Source organism: Canis lupus, chromosome 16 (assembly GCF_048164855.1).
Source record: "Canis lupus baileyi chromosome 16, mCanLup2.hap1, whole genome shotgun sequence".
NCBI classification, from domain to species: Eukaryota; Metazoa; Chordata; class Mammalia; order Carnivora; family Canidae; genus Canis; species Canis lupus.
This window is the reverse complement of record NC_132853.1, coordinates 12,012,087-12,030,548: the sequence shown is the minus strand read 5'-3', so window position 1 is coordinate 12,030,548 and position 18,462 is coordinate 12,012,087. Positions and strand designations below refer to the sequence as shown.

The 18,462-nt window shown below is 59.5% G+C and overlaps 2 protein-coding genes across 13 annotated transcripts in view; both read left to right on the top strand.

The window, feature by feature from the left end:
* Positions 1–6,401, top strand: part of SEC16A (SEC16 homolog A, endoplasmic reticulum export factor) — a 33,711-nt gene extending 27,310 nt beyond the window's left edge. For 5 of the 9 annotated variants that reach the window (XM_072778714.1, XM_072778716.1, XM_072778713.1 and 2 more), the window contains 9 exons: positions 563–643; positions 820–876; positions 978–1,089; positions 1,508–1,648; positions 1,813–1,886; positions 2,443–2,517; positions 2,976–3,035; positions 3,901–3,978; positions 4,817–6,401. In XM_072778714.1, coding sequence (XP_072634815.1) covers positions 563–643; positions 820–876; positions 978–1,089; positions 1,508–1,648; positions 1,813–1,886; positions 2,443–2,517; positions 2,976–3,035; positions 3,901–3,978; positions 4,817–4,885 — 747 coding nt within the window. In that variant the 3' untranslated portion in view covers positions 4,886–6,401. Of the gene's footprint in view, positions 1–562; positions 644–819; positions 877–977; positions 1,090–1,507; positions 1,649–1,812; positions 1,887–2,442; positions 2,518–2,975; positions 3,769–3,900; positions 3,979–4,816 lie in introns of those variants that run through there. The other 4 variants (XM_072778718.1, XM_072778717.1, XM_072778719.1 and 1 more) reach the window with 3 other exon arrangements.
* A 161-nt stretch (positions 6,402–6,562) lies between these two features.
* INPP5E (inositol polyphosphate-5-phosphatase E) lies at positions 6,563–17,017 on the top strand. 4 transcript variants are annotated; one of them, XM_072778691.1, is made up of 11 exons: positions 6,563–6,689; positions 7,295–8,300; positions 11,415–11,538; positions 12,693–12,790; positions 13,066–13,190; positions 13,278–13,397; positions 13,618–13,725; positions 14,241–14,402; positions 14,487–14,602; positions 15,223–15,359; positions 15,602–17,017. In XM_072778691.1, the coding sequence occupies exons 2-11, from the start codon at positions 7,582–7,584 to the stop codon at positions 15,732–15,734; spliced, it is 1,842 nt and encodes a 613-aa protein (XP_072634792.1). In that variant the 5' UTR covers positions 6,563–6,689; positions 7,295–7,581; the 3' UTR covers positions 15,735–17,017. The 4 variants fall into 4 exon arrangements, 3 of the variants coding, with proteins under 3 accessions (XP_072634792.1, XP_072634793.1, XP_072634791.1); XM_072778692.1 differs by having other exon boundaries at positions 6,563–6,705; positions 15,223–15,339; XM_072778690.1 differs by having other exon boundaries at positions 6,563–6,705.
* Positions 17,018–18,462: the final 1,445 nt, after the last annotated feature.

Sequence of the window (18,462 nt, the reverse complement as noted above, 5' to 3'; positions counted from 1 at the left end):
CACCGTGGAGCTCAGAGTGGCGGGTTTGAGAACACACACACCTGCTGCTTCCTTGTTTCTCCATATTTTAGATAAACTGAAGTATAGCGTATGAAGAATAAGGTAAGCGTCCCTGACACCTAAATCCACCCAGCATAGGACGCAGGGCGACAGACTGTGTTGAGGAGGTCCCACAGGACATTCCCAGCCTGCTCGCCACTGCTTAGTCCAGAACAATGCCAGAATCTGCCACTCGTTGGCATTTAGACAGGATAAGCTCTAAAAGGCTCAGTGTTCAGATGTTTTAATTGTGGCAAAATACACGTAACATAAAACTTAGCATTTTTAAGGTCATGGTTCTATGGTGTTAGACCCCAGCTGCTGTGCAGCCGCCGTCTGTGCCTGTGTCCAGGACTCCCCTTTCCAGACTGAACCTCAGTTCCTGTTGCACATCGTCCCCTCTTGCTCTGTGTCCATGGGCCCAACTCTGGGGCGTCCTGAGAGTAGAATCCGTCCTTCAGTGATGGGCTTCTGTCACTGAGCACCGTGTCCTCAAGGTGGTTCTTATGGTTTTTACATTTAGAGTAGTGAATCCTGGTTCTTCCGTTGGCTCCCGGGGAAAAAAAGGACAGAAGCTTATTTGCCAGACGACAAGAACAAATCGGTGAGTATGATGGAGTGCAGCCTGAGGAAAGTTGCCAGTGCTGGTGTGTAGTGTCTCCACAGCCAAGCAGGCCTGGGTGGCATCTCCGGGAGGGTGGGCTGTGTGGAGGGAGCAGGCTCTGTGTCCCCTGAGCTGTGTCACCTGACGTCTGTCTCTACTTCTCACAACCGTGGCAGATCGTCTGGGATGAAAAGAAGAACCGGTGGGTGGATGTAAATGAGCCGGAGGAGGAGGTGAGTCGGAATTCCCAGGGTTTGCTTGGCTGGGGGGACTGCCCCAGCTGTTCCGGGCTTCGGGTCCTCACATGACTCCCTGAGATGCTCTCCCTCCACAGAAGAAGGCTCCGCCCCCACCACCAGCCTCGCTCCCCAAGGTTCCGCTTGCTGGGCCCCCTGGTCCTGGAGGGCCCCCGAGGGCCTCTGTGAACATGTTTTCTAGGAAAGCAGGTAACACAGTCAAGCCAGAGGTTAGAGTTTGTTTGAGAACCTGCTGGTCCTCCGGTGATGCCAGGGCTTAGGGTTTGTAAGTCGGCGTTAGATGGCAGGCCATCTGTCTGCAGAGGGATCCTGGTTTCCCTTGGGCCGGTCCCAGGGAGAGCTCTCCTCTTCCGGAGTGCGAGGCCCCAGCTCAGCAGACTCCATGCCGATGGTGGGCGGCGCAGATGGTGGGCAGCGCAGCACCGGTAGCTTTGGGGCGTGGGGTGGGCAGTGCTGTGTGGATAGCTGCATCCCCGCTCGCTCTTCCACTGAGGGAAGGTGGGGCCCTGGGGGAGGCCCTTGTGTCTGGTCTCTGGGGACCATGGTCGTGGTGCACACCCGTGGGGGTGTGGGGTGCACCAACCTGAACCTGCCGCTTCTCCTGAAGCAGCTGGAGCCAGAGCACGCTACGTGGACGTTTTAAACCCAGGGGGCCCTCAGCGGAGCGAGGCAGCTCCTGCTCCTGCAGAGTTTTTTGCTCCTCTTGCCCCGCTCCCGATTCCTCCTCACTTGTTTGGACCAAATGCAGGTAGGTGGTGTGGGGCCTTCTGACCTCTGACCCCTTTTCTGTGAGCCTTTGGCTTTAATCTCCCTGTAAGAAGGGTGTACTCGTTTCTCTGTCCCCGTGAGTGAGTGCACCATGGGAAAGCCTTCCTGTGGGACTGACAGTCTCCCACACTGTCCCCTTCACAGACGCAGAGGAAGCCCCGCCCGCAGAGGGGGCCGCAGGGGGTTCGGCCAACCCAGAACCTGCCTCAGAGCCCCAGGTGAGCGGGGCTGCAGGACGTGGAGGGTGGCGGTGAGGGTTTGCCTCATTCCCCCACGGGGGCAGGCTGGCCCTGACCTTCGCCAACTTGGTGGTCAGGCCCACCGTATACCCGGGGCCCACACACAGCCTGTGTCTGTTGGAAGTCTCTCTCCTTGAATGAACGGCTACTAGAGATGCGGAGAGTAACCACGTGTGCAGGGTAGCTAACTCGGTCTTCCTGAAATCATGGTTGTAAAGTTTTTTTAAATTTTTTAGAATTTGCATGTAAAATAGGATCATTCAGAGTATGGTGTATGAGGTGGACAGAGTGGATTTCAAGCCTGGCTTCCTGTTAATTAGCTGCCTGACATTGACGGGGTCACAGAACTCCTCAAAGCCTGTCTCCTGCTCTGAGATGGGATGACAAGGCCATTGCGGGCAGGGCCCAGGGTCCCCGTGCCCTGGAGATTGGCCATCAGCCCTGGAGCCCGTGGGTCCTGCCGGTGCTCAAAGGGGCGCCTTAGGTGGGGCGGAGCGTCCCATATGGAGGGCTGCATGTCTCCTTCCTCTGGCAGGTGTTTAGCTCGGCGGCGGCACTCCCCGGTCCTGAGCTCCCACCTGCCCACGAGGACAGCTCCCAAGGAGGAGAGGTAAGGCACCCCCACAAGGAGGCTCCCTGACCCAAAGCCCGGCTGGCACATGGCTCACGTGTACTGTCCAATGGCTTCTTTTGAAAGCAAGTGTTGAGTAGAAGGCAGGTTAGCAGCTTTTAAGAACCTGCAGGGTGTCGTGGGAACATGACACAGTCCCACTTGTCTGCGCAGAACCTCTTGGGAGCCCCAGGTCGAGCAGGGCTGGAGCACATACGCCCCAGGCTCCACTCAGCACAGCAGGGCCACTGTAGTCCCCCCAGCTAGTGGTTATTTCTTCATAAAAACTGTCCATTCAAATAGGTGTTTTACGCTAACTCTGGCTTTTCTCCCGTTTGGACTGCCCTGATTCTAATGGCATCCTGAAGCTCTTTGGGGTTAAACTGACAGCTTGGAGCAGCAACATGCATGTTGATTTTTTATTTGTCTGTTTTGTGTGTGTTCTTGCTGTTTTGTAGCTTTCACGCTGTAGTTCAATGAGTTCATTATCACGTGAAGTAAGCCAGCATTTTTATCAGGTACCTGTGGCTGGCAATTCTCACTGAACACGAGTTGAACTGGGTCGCCTTTGTGTTCCCTTTGAGAGCGCTGTGCTGGCTGGCCGTCGTGCCCTTGTCACTAACGCGACCTACTGCCCCTGCCCCCCATCCACTGCACGCCAGAGGATGCAGTGTTCCTTTCTCCCTATGTCCTCCCTCAGAGGAGGTCATGAGCCATCCAGATATACTGGCGATTGTGTGGACCCCAAGATTTTCCTAGTAAACGAATGCAGTTTGTAATTGTGTTCTTTCTGGATTGATTTCTTTCCAAATGACTGGCCTCAGGCATAGCCTCACCGTGTATGAGTGGGTTTCAGATGCCCACGGGGGCAGGAGGGATTCCTGGTCTCAGTGGCCTGGCAGAGGGCGGCAGGGAGGCTGTCCTCTGGCCAGCCTGGGCGGGAGATAAAGGAATACTTCATCTTTTATGTGTATCATGCATTGAAGCTTTTCCATTGGCTTGATAGAAGGCTTCCTCTGACCTTTTTATTTGCACACGAAAACACTGGATTTTATAGCTGGATTTTTTAGGTCTGAAGTAATCGAAAATGTTTACTAACCACTTAAAATAGACACTAACATGATGTCTTGGTGTTGTGCACTCCTTACTTTTTTGCATGTTCTGGTTTCTGAGGCATTTTACTCTGCATGCTGCTTTATGTTTACTATTTTTCTTTGAAACATGAAGTAATTAAATCCAGTGTTGTGAGAAGCGTCTTAGACCTGCTTCTGTGGCTTACCTAGAAGTACTGTCAGTGGTTCCCCAGGAGTAGTGTCTGTGTGCACCGAGGAGCACAGCACCCAGTGAGGTCGTTGCGCTCATGTAGGTTCTCTGTGCTTCTAGGCTCCCAGCGACCACGCCCCTGCAGGGGGCGTTCCCGGGCCAGCCATGCCTTTCTACAGCCCTGCTCCCTTTGCACAGGTTGGTGCCCCTTGCATCCCTGCCCCCATCCCCACACCGGCAGCAGGCCTGCCCCCACTGCACCCGCTGACCTGCAGACCCTGCTCTGGCATAAGCCGTGCTGGGGCCCCGCACTTTTCTGCCGGTATACTGCGCACTGCCCTCCCTCTTCCCATGAGGCCCTTGGCCACCCTTCACCTGGCAGCCCATCCTTCACTGAGCAATGTTCTTCAATGTTTCCTTTCATTCCCCTCCCCTCCCTGTTCTTGTCCGTAGTGTACAGACCGGCAGCCAGCCTGGGGAGAGCCAGGGAGAGGGGAGGTTGTGGCAGGGGTCGTCCTGGCATTCAGGGTGTAAACTCTCAGCTGACCCCACGTGTCCTGGTGCAGCCCCTGCCCTCACTGCCCGGGGTGGCCGGCCTGCTCCCTCTGCACCGGGCTCTTGGCCCCCGCCACCCCGATGCGGGGCTACTGTATCCCATCCCAGGGTACCACCCAGCTGCCACACATCTGCTTTTCTGCTCCACGATGCAGTTTTCTTCTGTTATCTCTGCCTTGTGGTTTGTGCTTTACAGAAATTCTTTGATGTTTGTTCCAGCTAAGATATTTGAGGGAGCACAGGAGAGGCCCATGGCCTCTCCTCCCTGGGGGTCGGCCCCTGGGGTCAGCTCCCCTCTTACCACCTGACAGAACTGCAGACCCCTTTAAAGAGACCCCCTGATCTGGTCCTGCCTTGGTCCGTTACCGGGGCTGCATGTTGGTGTAAATGGTCCCGCACACCCGAGTGGCGGGTGTTCGAAGGTGCCACGGGCCTTGGGGGCTGGGTGAGTGGGAGTCAGCACTCTGACTTGTCTTTCCAGGCCTCTGCCACCTCGGGAGGCTCAAGGATGGGGAGGACTGGCCAGAGGAAGTACCCAGTGTTGAGCTAGGAGAGTCCCCATCCTGGAGCCGTATCCTGAAGCCTGAAATCCTTATAATGCTCCACCAAGAACTCCAACAGACCACCTGCAGCATCCCTGTGTTCCTGGATGGGCAGCTGTGTCTCCACGTGACATAGTCGCTCTTCCTCCACCGCTTCTGTCCCTGAAGGATGGCCCAAGTCAGGTGCAGCTCCAGAAGGACGCTGGCTGGGACGGGAGCTCTCCGGCTCTGTCATCTTTCACCTAACAGTGACTTAAGGGTCAGACAGGCTCAGTTGTGGAAGAGTGTCATGCTGGGTGGGGCTGGAGGCATTTTTGTTACAGGAAGGACTTCGCTCTTGAGGAACCCGGGTGTCTCTGAGAACCTAACCATGCACAGTGAACAGCGAGCCTTGGGTCCAGGGGAGGCTCTGCTGCCCGCCTGTGGCCCTGGGAGGTCCTTTCTGCATCAAAGCCCTCAAGGAAATGTGGACTTGGTTTAGCAAGAATTCGGTTAGCTTTTGAGGGAGGCCCGAATCGCTGAAGTGCATCTCCATCCGGTAGCAAAGACGTTTCCAGCTTCTTCTGTCTGTGTCCCATGCAACCCAGGGGGACTGGCTTTGCCCGTGCACGAGGGGTGGCCCTGTCTTTCCCACCCGGGACCAGTCCACGTTAACCCACTGGTACTAAAACTGTCACCACAACAAATCTGATTTGGGTGTTTTCCATATGTGAGTAGTGGGATTAGGTTCCTCGGGGAACCGCTAGGGATGGCCACGCTGCCTGTGCCAGAGTCACGACTGGTCCTCACGGTGCCATCCACTTGCCTTGCTTTCTCAGGGGGTGGTGACATCTTGAAGAGAGGGGTGGAAAATACTTCTTGACTCGTGCTCTGCATCTAAGGTTCTGCCTCTGTTCTACCCACCCCAGCATCTTCTGCAGGCAGCGTGCTGACTGCAGTCACAGGAAACCAGAAGGGAGAGCCCTCCCCCTGGACTCCAAGCTTTACGGCTTCATCGACTGTTCCTGAAATTATTCACATTCTTGTTAAGTCTGAAGAGACTGCAGAAAAGATTTAAATATTTATAAGAATCATTAGGAAATAATTTCTGTAGGTTCTGCTGGGGAACGTAGTTTGCTTGGTGTTTTAAATCTGAGTACAGAAACGGTAAAAACGTGGAATTCGCGCAGGCCTCCCCATTTCCCCGGGACCCTGGGTCCTCCAGGAAAGGCCACTGAAGGTTTCCCGTGTGTCGCCTACAGGCAGGCTCAATACATCTGTTCCTGTCACTTTGAGAGAGTCCGGGTTGAAGGGGCAGCATCCTTGCGTCCCTTGGTGCGCAGTGGGGGTCCTGGGCCCCCAGACCTTCCCGGCGCCCTCGGCAGCCCCCCCATCTGGCCTGCCCACCGTTGTCTGCGCCGACTTCCACCGACTTTTGGTTCAAGAAGCTCCCTTCCGGGCCGGCGGGAGCTGTTATTTTCCTAAGTGCAAATTGTTACACTGCAAATTGGTAAATAAAGTATTTTGCGCTCGCAGGCGCTATCACCTCTTGTTTACATTTGTCTGTGGGTCCTCTGGGGGTGGGGGGCGCAGGAGCCGCCTCTCGGTGCTGGGTGCTGGTAGGTCCCCTGCGGCCTCGCCCCCTCGAGCCTGGGACGCTGCCGGTGGGGGCGGGGTCTCTGCGCTCGCGGGCGCGCCGGGTCCTCCGGCCGCCAGGGGCCGCTGCAGGGGCCGAGCCCGGACGCCCGTTGCCCGGGAGCAGCGGCCGGGCCCGCAAGGTCGGGAGCGGGCGGCGCTGAGAGGCGGACGCGGGCGTCTCGGCAGGAGCGCGGGGTAGCTCTGGGCAGAGGTGCGGGGCGCGGGGCGGCTCCTGGGCGGGGGCTCGGTCTGGAGCGCGGGGTGACGCCTGGGCGGGGCGGGGGCACCGTCCGGAGCGCGGGGTGACCCCTGGGCCGGAGCACGGGCTGGGGGCGGGTCCGCCTGCGCCACGGTAGTTTCCCTGGGGACCCCAAGGGGACCCTGCGGCGGCCGCCCGGGCTCGCGGGTGCTGAGGGGGGCCTTTGGCGGCAGCGTGGCCGCCGACCGGCCAAAGGGGCCCCTCTTGGGCGGGGCCTGTGGGATCAAGTGATGGTGAGGGGCCCGCAAGTGAGTGAGGGCGCGGGGACCAAACCCCTCGAGGCTGCACGAACTGGCCTTGACCTTGGGGGGTTGCGGTCGCCCCCTCCGCCCCTGACGCCCCACAGAGGAGCAGGCCCATCCTGAGAGGTGCCAGCTTGCACCCACCTCCCAGGAGGAAGACACAGGCCGAGCGTCTGATTGCGTACTTGCTAGCCTGCTGCTGGCCTGTCCCTGTCACCCTGCAGTGGGGCTTGGGCAGGAGCAGTCACGGGGCGTTGCGGCCAAGGCTGTAGGAGGCTAATAGCACGGTTCTACTTTAGGTTCTTGTGTGGACTGCAGGATTTCAGGGTTCCCGGCCATGCAGCAGCTGGCCCTGCCCCTACCGGTGCGCCCCAGGCCCCAACAGGAGCCCCTGCGCCTTCTCTCCTCGGAGCCTGCCCAGCGACTTCTGAGCCTGGGCTTCACCGGCAGCCCCAGCAGGAGCCGGGTCCCTGCTGGGCCGGTCAGCTCCTACCTGTGAGCTCTGGCTCCAGGCTATGCCATCCAAACTGGCAAGCTGGCGTGCCTGGGCCCTTCAGAGGCTTCTGCCCCGCAGCCTGAGGACAGGATGCTCAAGGGACAGCTCCCAAGCACAGGCAAAGACGTCGCCCCCCACCTGGGGCCCCCGCCTACCAACCACGGTCAGGATCCCGAGAGGACCCCGGTGCTCCCTCTGACCTTTCCGGCACAAATCAGCAACGAGGACCCAGAAGCTAAGGCAAAGCCCTTCACCCCAAAGCCCCCGCCGCAGCCCAGGCTGGAGCGGGCTCTGTCACTGGACGAGAAAGCGTGGAGGCGGCGGCGTTTTCGGACCAGCCCGGAGGACCTGGCAGCGGGCAGTGGGGCCGGTGGCTCCAGGGGCTCCTTGCAGGACGAGGTCCCCAGGCCTCCCGGCCCCCCTGGGTCCCCACCCTGCTTGAGTACCTCCCTGCAGGAGATCCCCACATCCCGCCGGGCCCAGGACAGCGCAGGTGGCAGCCCCTCCTCGTGGGGCCACTGTATCTCCGGAATGATCAGCACTTCCCTGGACCTCCTGCACCGGGATGGGGCCGTGGCTGGGACCAGCGTCAGGCTGCCTCCTGTGGACCCCAAGGTGGCCCCCGAGTCCCTGCGGCCCACACACAGAGTGGACTCAGGTCCGGTTGATGGCAAGCCCCACCTACAGAGCAGACTGTTCCGCGCCCACAGCAGCCTGGGCCCTGGCCGGCCCCCAAGCCCCCTCGTCTGTGAGGCCAGATCCTCCTTCAGCCTCCTGGCCCCCATCCGCGCCAAGGACGTCCGGAGCAGGTAGGGGCTCCGGGGGTTGGGGGCATCACCGTGGCCTTTGCTTTAGCGTGTGTGGACCTCCACAAGCAGCATGAGAGGGTATTCTCCTAGAATGGGGCGGCACAGAGATGGGCAGGCCAAGTGCCCACCTCCCAGCTCCTTTCCAGAGGGACACCCCTTCCAGAACTTTCCCCATGCTTCAGCAGCACTTGGGGCGCATGTGCCTGTGAACCATGGTTCAGATGTGGACGTGACCTGTGCACAGTGCCGTGTGTCATTTGTTCTCGCGCTGTCAGGTCATGAAGTGGGGCCAGGGCTCAGCGCGTGAATCTGTGCCACCATTTGTGCGGCTGTGGGGCTGTCACTGTGAGTGGTGCTCCCACTTCCCCATGTGGCTGCGGAGGAGGAGCCCTTGGAGCCCCTGGCTGGCAAGCAGCCCGGGCTGTGACCGCACTGACTTCACGGTGGGATAGGGGGGCCCTGGGGCCCACTTGCTGGCGGCAGGAGGGCAGGCAGGGCCGGATTGGCTGCGCTTTGCTTCCAGTCCCGTCCCGATCCCTCTGAGGCTCTGGGACTGTTTGCTGAACACCCCACTGGCCCCATGCACACAGAGGACACTTGGTGTCCAGCCTTTGTGGGACTTCAGTAGCCACCTTGTCAACTAGCACATTGACTTTATTTAGCTTCAGAAGAACCCTCCCCTGCGGTCCTCCCTTCACTCAGGATTCTCCCATGTGCCTCTGGCCTCACTCACACACCAGGTGTCCCACATCCCTCTGTGCCCAGCTCGCCCAAGCCCTTGTGTCTGGTTTCTGGGGACCACGGTCGTGGGGTGCACGAGGTGCCCAGCTACAGCTTGAAAAGGCCTCCCTGCCTGGTCCTTCTGAGCCGGACCAGCCCGCTCACAGCTCTGGCCCCTCCTACTGGTCGGCCCTGGCCTCTGCTCCCAGCTGGGGCCGTGGCCCTAAATTGGGGGTCTCTGTGCCACCTGCTCCCCAACATGGCCCCCAAGGTACCAGGTATAGCCCTGGCCCCACTTCCCTCACCTGCTGCCCTCCGCCATCCAGACCAGCACCAGCCCAGCTGGACAGGGCACCGGGGAAGCTGGGAGGATGGTCAGTGCGCTGGTGTCCGGGCATCTGGAACCAAATGGCCACAAGCCTCAGGACAACAGGACTGTATTGTCTCCCAGATCTGGAGCCTTCACGTCAGATACCACGATGTCGCAGGGTCATGCTCCCTCAGAGGCTCCAGGGGAGGGTCCTTCCTGGCTCCTCCAGCTTCTGGGCCCCCGTGTCCTTTGGCTTGTGGCCACATCCCTCAGCCTCTGCCCTCACACGGCTGCCCACCATGCCTGCGTCTCCTCTCAGGGGCACTGGTCGTTGGACCCAGCGCCTGCCCTAAACCTTAGGGAGGCTCTCATGTCGCTTCTTAACTGGTCACTTCTGCAAGGCCATTGCTGGGGGGTCCCCTTCCCCTGCACAGGTTCTGAGGGTCAGGAGGCGGAGGGAGTCACAGCTGCTTGTAGATGGCGAGGCCTCCCGGTGCACAGGCAGTGATCCTGCCCTGGGTGCGCTGCATGGGACTTGTGCCCATAGCCCACTCGTTCCTTGGAATGAGAATCACGTTCAGAATTGGGTCCTCGAGTCACTGTGTTGAGACAAGCAGCAAACAGCAGGTTGATGGGGATACCGCCGACCTGCCTTTCCAGCCCTTGGTGGCTCTGGAATGAGCATGAGCACACGGTCCTGTAAAGCACTGGAGAGTGGCTGTCTCCCGCTATGTAAGGTGGGAGGGGAGGGCACGGGCCCCTGTACAGCAGCATCCATGGCCAAGTGGCGCTAACCCTTCCTCAGGGACACTGAGGTGGCGTCGTACGTACTCCTCCCAGGTCACAAGGTCCTGGCTTTCTTGCCCCGGCCAGCAGAAAGCGTGAAAGGGCTATCGGCTCAGGGACTGTCCACAACCAGGGTGGGACCTGGCTGAGGGTGGAGCAGTGGCCCCTATGCCAGGAGGGCCGCCTGCTGTGGGGGGGTATGGGGCACACAGGCTGCAGGGCCTGGGACGGAGTCTGCAGCACTGCGCTCTCGGCTGTGTCCTGCTTACCCTGCAGACGGACTGGTCCCGAGAGGACAAGGTGCCCTCGAGTCCCTGGCATGAGGCTGAGCCAGCAGGGCCTAGGACGGAGGGTGTGGGACCTCCTAGAACAGCATTCTGCTTCAGCCAGACCATGCGGCCATGCCCTTGATAGGATCTCCTTCAAAGGACATGGTTCCTTTTTTTTTTTTTTTTAAATTATTTTATTTTATTTATTTATGATAGGCACACAGTGAGAGAGAGAGGCAGAGACATAGGCAGAGGGAGAAGCAGGCTCCATGCACTGGGAGCCTGACGTGGGATTCGATCCCGGGTCTCCAGGATCACGCCCTGGGCCAAAGGCAGGCGCTAAACCGCTGCGCCACCCAGGGATCCCAAGGACATGGTTCCTATTTGCAAGAGTAAAGTGTAGGTTTTCTTAGTGAATTGGCATGAAGAGTCAGCAGGCATGGAAAGTACTCCGGGTCTGCTAATGGACATTGGGCTGGTTTCTCGAGGGCTCTGACGGACAGGTGGCCCGTCCCGGAGCCCTGTAGGCTGCGTTGGCGGGGGCGGGCAGAGTGGCAGGTGCTCCACGACCAAGGCTGTGACCCTGCATGCACTGTGCTGCTCAACCCTTGAAGTGTGTCCTGAGTGTCCACTGTCATGAGGGTGGACATGCCCCTGAAGCTTTCTGGGCCCCGATGCCACGTGGAGAGAGAGGCAAGCCCCTGGCAGAGGGTGCTTCGGGCTAGGGCCAGGCCTACAGGCCCCATTGGAAGAGCCCAGACATCACCTTCATGCCCTTCGTCACAGGAGGTGACAAAAAAGTTGAACTCGTGCTGGTGTTTGTAGGGCTGTGAATGCAGTGGGTTTCCAGGAGGACAGTGAACTGTGGCTATGCCGCATGCCGCATGCCACCCACAGGGCCTCAGGAAACCCCAGCTCTGGGAAAGCTCCCCAAACCAGGGTTCCACGTTGTGAGGGGCCTGAGGCTGGCAGGCGTGCCCCGGTGTGTCCCTGCACCTGGTCCCCTCTGAACCTGCCCTCTCTCTGCAGGAGCTACCTCGAGGGGAGTCTCCTGGCAAGTGGGGCCCTGATGGGGGCGGAGGAGCTGGCCCGGTACTTCCCAGACCGCAACCTGGCCCTCTTCGTGGCCACCTGGAACATGCAAGGTCAGAAGGTATGTGCCCCACTCCCACTCAGATCCTCTCTTGGGGCCTCCAGGCTGCGCACCATCTGCCCGGCCTCCCTAACGCCTGGGTCACCCCCAGAGAAGCCCCTTGGCTGGAAGGTACCTGCCTCACCCACGGCCTGATGGGGAAGAGACCAATGACTTACGCGTACGTTTGTTTGGGGTCAGCTGTAGGCTCACGGCAGATGGAGAGAAGGGGACAGAGACTCCCAAGAGCCCCTACTCCCACATGACCTCCCCACTGCGGGGCCAACTGTGACCATCAGTGAGCCTGCACGGCCTGGTCTGGTAGTTGTCGCCTCGGGGTCACTGGGCAGCTTCTGTGAGGAGGGGACAGTGGTGGCCTCCAGCCGCTCTGGTGTGACAGGCGCCTTGTGTCCTGACAGCCATTGGCCCAGAGGTCTGCACATTATCTCTAGCTCTTGATTTAGGGGCCCCTGGATGCTGGGTCGTTGGCTTTCTCTGCAGCTCAGCTGTGTCTCCCTAGTACTCCCTCATCACTGCAAGGACCGTCCTTGGGTTGGTGGGTGCCATGCCCTGCACATGGGGTGCTCTGATTTCTGGGGCTGGGTGTGGACTTCCTGCCTGGTGGGCGATCCTAGCGCCCAGTGGGGCAATGGTTGCCGTGGTGGCATCTCGAGTGCCTTCTGCTGCCCACACGGGCCACCATGCTTGGGAACGACAGCACAGAAGGCCCTTCACTCTGCACAGTAGTGCCCCAGGCTGGCCCTGGGGACAGACCCTGGGGAGGGGACGAGGTTTGGCTGAGTAACCAGGAGTCCTGACAACACAGCCCCCAGAAGGAGAGAAAAGTGACTGTTCCTCTGGCTGAAGGAGGCAGGTGCACAGGCTGGCGGCACTGCTGTCCCTCGGATGCCATTCCCATGCGTGGGATGGCGCTCTTCGTCCAGGGCCCCGAGGGCTTGGAGGCCAGCCCAGTGCACGTGCACCCGGCCGCAGGGTGGAGGAGCGCTCACATCTGGGAGCACCGTGCCCCGTCCGGGCATATCTGGGGGCACGGGCCGCATGGCGAGGGAGGGGCACAGATGCCAGCCCAGGCCTGAGCACCCCTGGATGTGTCCTGCGGGGGAGGTTGGGACCACAGGCCCAGTGGGAGCCCCACTAGGCACGGTCCTCTGCAGGAGCTGCCCCCAAACCTGGATGAGCTCCTGCTGCCTGCTGAGGCTGACTACGCCCAGGACCTGTATGTCATCGGGGTCCAGGAGGGCTGCTCCGACAGGTAGGGCACCCCTGCCCCAGTCAGCCCCCGAGGCCCTGTGAACGGCTCTGAGGCGGCCTTTGGGGCTGAAGCTGCTGTGGCCCGAGAGCCCTGTGGGGGGGTGACACTCAGGCTGCAGGGCCTGCACTGAAGATGGACAAGGTGGCCCAGGAGCCCTCATATGCTTGTCTGGATGCCACTGGCCCTGCAGGACAAGGCCAGGTGGCCGGGCTCTCTTGGCTGCGGGGCTGGGAGGCTCCAGCCCCTTCCCCAGCTGTCCCCACTTCCCTCCACAGGCGGGAGTGGGAGACGCGCCTGCAGGAGACGCTGGGTCCCCGCTACGTCACGCTGTACTCGGTAGCCCATGGGGCACTCTACATGTCCGTGCTCATCCGCAGGGACCTCATCTGGTTCTGCTCAGGTATGCGGGCTGCCCTGCCCTGCGCCAGCACCCTGGGTACCCCACCCAGCCTCCGGGCCACAGTCAGCCCACCCCTTTGTCCCACAGAGGTGGAGAGCTCCACGGTGACCACGCGCATCGTATCTCACATCAAGACCAAGGGGGCCCTGGGCGTCAGCTTCACTTTCTTCGGCACCTCTTTTCTCTTCATCACATCCCATTTCACCTGTAAGTCCCAGGCATCAGGGACTCTGCTCCCCTGTCTCCGCCGGGAGAGGCCTGGAAGCCAGGGGGCCCGCCACCTGGGACCATGTTGTCCCATGGCACATGGCCCTGCTACAGGGAGGAGGAGGGTATTGGGCCCCTGCCGAGCACATCTGGTGGGCAGGGGCTCCCTCATGTCCAGAAGCCCCACCGGAGAGCCCCCCCTAATGCTCTGTTCTCACAGCTGGAGACGGGAAGGTGAGCGAGAGGCTGCTGGACTATAGCAGAACCATCCAGGGCCTGGCCCTGCCCAAGAGTGTGCCTGACACCAGCCCCTACCGCTCCGATGCTGGTGAGGCCCTGTCCATGTGCTTCTGCCTTATTCTCCAAGTAGTTGAGTGAGAGTAAACTTGGAGAGCTTTTGAGAATCAAGGTCAGAAAAGTCTAGAAAGTCACTAGCTCTGAACACGGCCTGGCAGTGGGTTCCTCACAAGCTGTGACCCTTCCATGAGGAGCCCAGCCTCCCGAGCTGGGTCTGTGTCCTTCCCACTAGCCCCTCCGACAGGCCCTCCTGCCTCCTGGCTGCCCCTTGGGGACGGTGCCCTGGTGAAGGCAGTGTGCAAGGGAAGGGTGGGCTCCTGTGAGTGTGAGGGCCGTGCCGTCCCCGGTGTTTGCTGCTGTTTGAAACAAGAGATGGTGAATGCGACTGTGGGCCAAGGAGGCCGTGGTGCACACTCCCCCCTTGCCCTGGGGAGTCCCTGCTTGTGGCTCAGGGAGCTGGAGTGGGACACAGACCAGACCAGTCCCTGTCGCTAAGGCATGGTGAGCACGGGGAGGGCTGGGTTCATGGGCATTCTCCTTTTGCAGCGGATGTCACCACCCGGTTCGATGGGGTGTTCTGGTTTGGAGACTTCAACTTCCGTCTGAGTGGTGGGCGCGTGGCCGTGGAGGCCATCCTGAAGCAGGACCTGGTAGAGAAGGTGTCTACTCTGCTCCAGCATGACCAGCTCACCCAGGAAATGAAGAAAGGTGAGGTCTCGGGGGTGAGGTGCGGCCTTCCCACCCCCAAGGAGGGGCAGCGAGGGGGCTGATGAGAGGCTGTGACTGTGCCAGGGTCCATCTTCAAGGGCTTCCAGGAGCCAGACATCCATTTTCTTCCATCCTACAAGTTCGACATTGGTAAGGACTCCTACGACACCACCTCCAAGCAAAGGACCCCATCCTACACGGTGAGCACGCGCCTGGTGCCGGCCTGTCCTCCCCATGTGGCCCTGCTCTGTGGCCAAGGCCTGAGTGTGAGGGCAGCGCCCACAAGCCACAGGGCCTGCTGGGGTGCAGCCAGACATGGGCCCCTGAGCCAGACCGGACCCCTGAATGTGGTGCCTGCCGTGGGCTAGTGACCACACCTCTCTGAGACTGCTGGGGTTGGGTTCAGTGCCCTCCCAACGGGCCCTTTTGAGGGTGGTCTGCTGGGCCCGGGCGGGGCACATGCCCCATGCCATCACTGGTTGGAGCTGCTGGCTGCACGGGTGAAGGGAGGGGACCCCACGGGACCCGCAGCTCCAGGCTGGGCACCTGCACCTGGCTCTGGGGCACAGGACTGGAGCCTCGGCCTCGGCCTCGGCCTCCACCTCCTCACGGGCCTGGGCGTTAGCAGATGCCACCTGCAGCACAGCCAGGCCCCACCTGCTGCCTGGACACCTGTGGGTGCAACGGGCTCTGGTGAGGGGCTCCGGGCATGGACTCCAGCGGGATTTGCCTGGGGACTGTTCGAGCAAGGCCGAGGTGACAGACACGCAGGCCAAGCTGTGTGGCATTGGGGCTCCTGTGTATGGGGTTTTTCCTGCAGGACCGGGTCATGTACAGAAGCCGCCACAAGGGTGACATCTGTCCAGTCAGGTATTCTTCCTGCCCTGGCATCAAGACGTCTGACCACCGCCCCGTGTACGGCCTGTTCCGGGTCAAAGTGAGGCCGGGGAGAGACAAGTCAGTACAGTACCCTTGACACATGTCCTCCTATGTCCTGGCTTCGGGGCCTCGGGGCCTGGGGGTGGGGAACGGGCAGAACCCCAGGTGGGTCCAGGGTTGCTCTTAAGCAGCTGTCACACAGGTGGCAGCCCCATGGTTGGGGGGAGTCCTGCTGCTCGCGGCCGGTCCCCAAGGCCCGCGGGGAATGGGCGGCTGAGCCACCAGCCGGGCCTGCCTGGCTGACGCCCCTTCTTCCACAGCATCCCGCTAGCTGCTGGCAAGTTTGACCGAGAGCTGTACTTGATAGGAATCAAAAGACGGATTTCCAAAGAAATCCAGAGACAGCAAGCACTGAAAAATCAGCACTCGAGTACGATTTGTACCGTGTCTTGAGGTCTGCTCGAGGACCACTATTGCCTCCACGCAAGGTTATCTGACCAAAAGCCCCTAAAAAGATGGAAGAGGCGGCTGTCGGGGACTTTCCCCCTTTCCAGGCAGCCAACGACCGACCGCTCGAGGTTCACATGCTTTCCTTCCAAGAACCTGAGAGGCGGCTGAAGAGCAGTGTGGCAGTGCCCGAGACGAACCAGCCCCACTAACGGCATGTCCTTTACCCCGCGGGCAGTACACACATGGGACACATGGGCCACGCCGCACCCTTGGTCCCTCGGAGCAGACATCTGGGTGGGACGTGGCCTGGAGCACCCTCTGCCCACACCTCCCCACCCCCCAGCCCGTGTCTGCAGCACTCGAGTTGACCTGTGGTGCACCCTGGGACATGCCCTTCCCCATCTGAGCACAGGGGGCTGGGTCCCTAAGCGAGGGAGCAGCAGGGGCCTCCTCCCACCTAGTACACCAGGACCAAACCCAGGCCCGGGAAGTCAGGCCAAAGCCTACTGACTTCCAAGGAGGGAATGTGGTCCACTGTCCGCTGGATGAGGCCTGGCCTGTTTTAGGGCCACCTGTCTTGGGGGGATGGCCTGGCTCCTCCAGCCATGAAACCACCTCCCTCTCTTCTCCTGGTTTTGGTGATTTCAGACCATTTTACATATCACCAGCCTCAAATAGCATTAACGTTAAGTAGTGCATTTCCTGGCCTGAGGAAGCAGGGGAAGCTAGAATGTCCTTGCCACATTCCAGATCTCTTCTTTCTTCAAGGGCTGAGCTTATCATTGCCCACAGTGGCTCTTAGAGACAGGCTGTGAATGTGGGAAAACCAAGGGGCAATCTAGTCTTTTAAATTATTTATTTTTCCATATTTTATATTTTTAAATAAATCCACGTTAAATCTTAAATTCTTTCTGGCGAAAGATTGAGTCCTAGAAATTATCTGTACACTCAGCCTGTTCTCACGTTCTCAGAAAACATGGGTGTCAAGTTCAAAGGCAGGAAATGTGTACACTGTGGCTCCCCACTGTGATCTGCTGCACGCCTGGCCACCTCCCCAGTCCAGGGGCTGGCTGGAAAGAGCTTTTCAGAGAGAAGGGGATACCCCAGACCTGAGTGAACCACAAGGAAATGAAGTCACTTCCTAAGGAGACTATACCCACTTTATTAGTGCTCGCTTCCAAAACTAGGAGCCAGATGCCCAGTCTCTGGACAGAGGGGAGAATCCATTCATGAGAATCCTCAGACTTTAAGAAACTTCAGATTGTATAAAATTTTGTTCAAAGAAATGTGCCGTTTGAGTTTTGAGTCACAAACTGAAAAGGTCTGTTACAGATTTTTGTGGGGAAAGGCCTGGAGATGAGGCAGCAGTTATGCATTTTCCCAGGCGCTGTCTCTGCCCTACTGGATGGAAAGTAATGGGGTGGTGCTGGTGTGCAAGAGTCTGGCTTGAGCTGGGGCTTCATGTCTTCAAGAATCATGACACACCCAAGAGGCCACAGGTCTCAAGTCAGGACACTCACTTAGGAGCAGCCAGGAGAATTTAGATGAACAGGTTTCACTTGGAAATTCAGATTAAAATTTGGATGACTGAAGACAAAGTAGGCCAGTCTCTGAAAACCAGCTTCAGGAAGAATTGAGAAATAGGAGACAAGGGTGGTTTTTACAACCCGGCTCTCATTGCCTACGTGAGGCTCTGCTTGTGCCAGGCCTCCCTTGGGCACCTGTTGGGCCTGCAGCTGGATAGCCCTGGGGCTGAGAATGGGGAGGGGGGCTTGGCTGGGTGCTAAGGGGAGCAGAGGTGCCCTAATGGGGTCAGGGAAGGAACCAGTGGGGAAGCAGGCCATGTGGGTTGGTGCCAACTTCCAAACAGACCCCTGGGTCTGGGTGTCACCAGACTGGTCAGGGGCTCAAGTACAGTGGTGCTGGTGCTTTGGCTACGCCCTCAACCCCCAACCCGGGGCTCGTGTATTCCTGAGCTCTGGCCCCAGTTTATAGCTTGCCTGCCGCATGGCTAAACTCCTGACCTCTATCCCCGAGATGCTGTACCCATCCCATCCCCGCCGGGGTAACCACAGAAACAAACGGTCCACACTGCTGCCCACCTGCCATCTGAGCCAGGCTTGTCTCCCTCAGGCCCCATCCCAGCAGGCACGGAGAGCCTGGTGTCCCCAAAACACAGTTGCCAGCGCTGGCATTGATGCTGGAAAGGCATCAAACTAGGATGATGGACTCCGACAGAGTAAGTGGATTAAATAACTGAAGTAATGGTTATGTGTTGATTTCCTCAAAACAGCCCTGCCCTCCTGCCTGGGCGGCCGAGGCTGCAGGAGACTTTCTCCCACAGGCACTGCAGCCACATGCTGCACAGCCCCACTGCCCAGTGCCGGGGCCACCAGCGGCCCTGCAGCCACCATAGGTGGCCCACGTGGGCTCTGTGTGCATTCATGTTTAAGAACCACAAAGCCACCCAATGTCCCATAGCACTCCTCCCACGGCCACCAAACGCTCCACCTCCTAGCATGCTCCCAGTTCTGCTCTCCCAACGGATCTAAGAAATCCCATCTCCCATCCTGTGCAGACACATCTGCAATCGGAACACATCTTACAATTAAAGGATGAAGGGCCTCACAATATTGGGTCCACCTGGATGACCCCCAGGGAAAGATCTCGCTTGCTCTTGGCCCTGTTTCAGGGACGCTGCTGGTTGAGCATGAAGGCAAACACTGTGCTG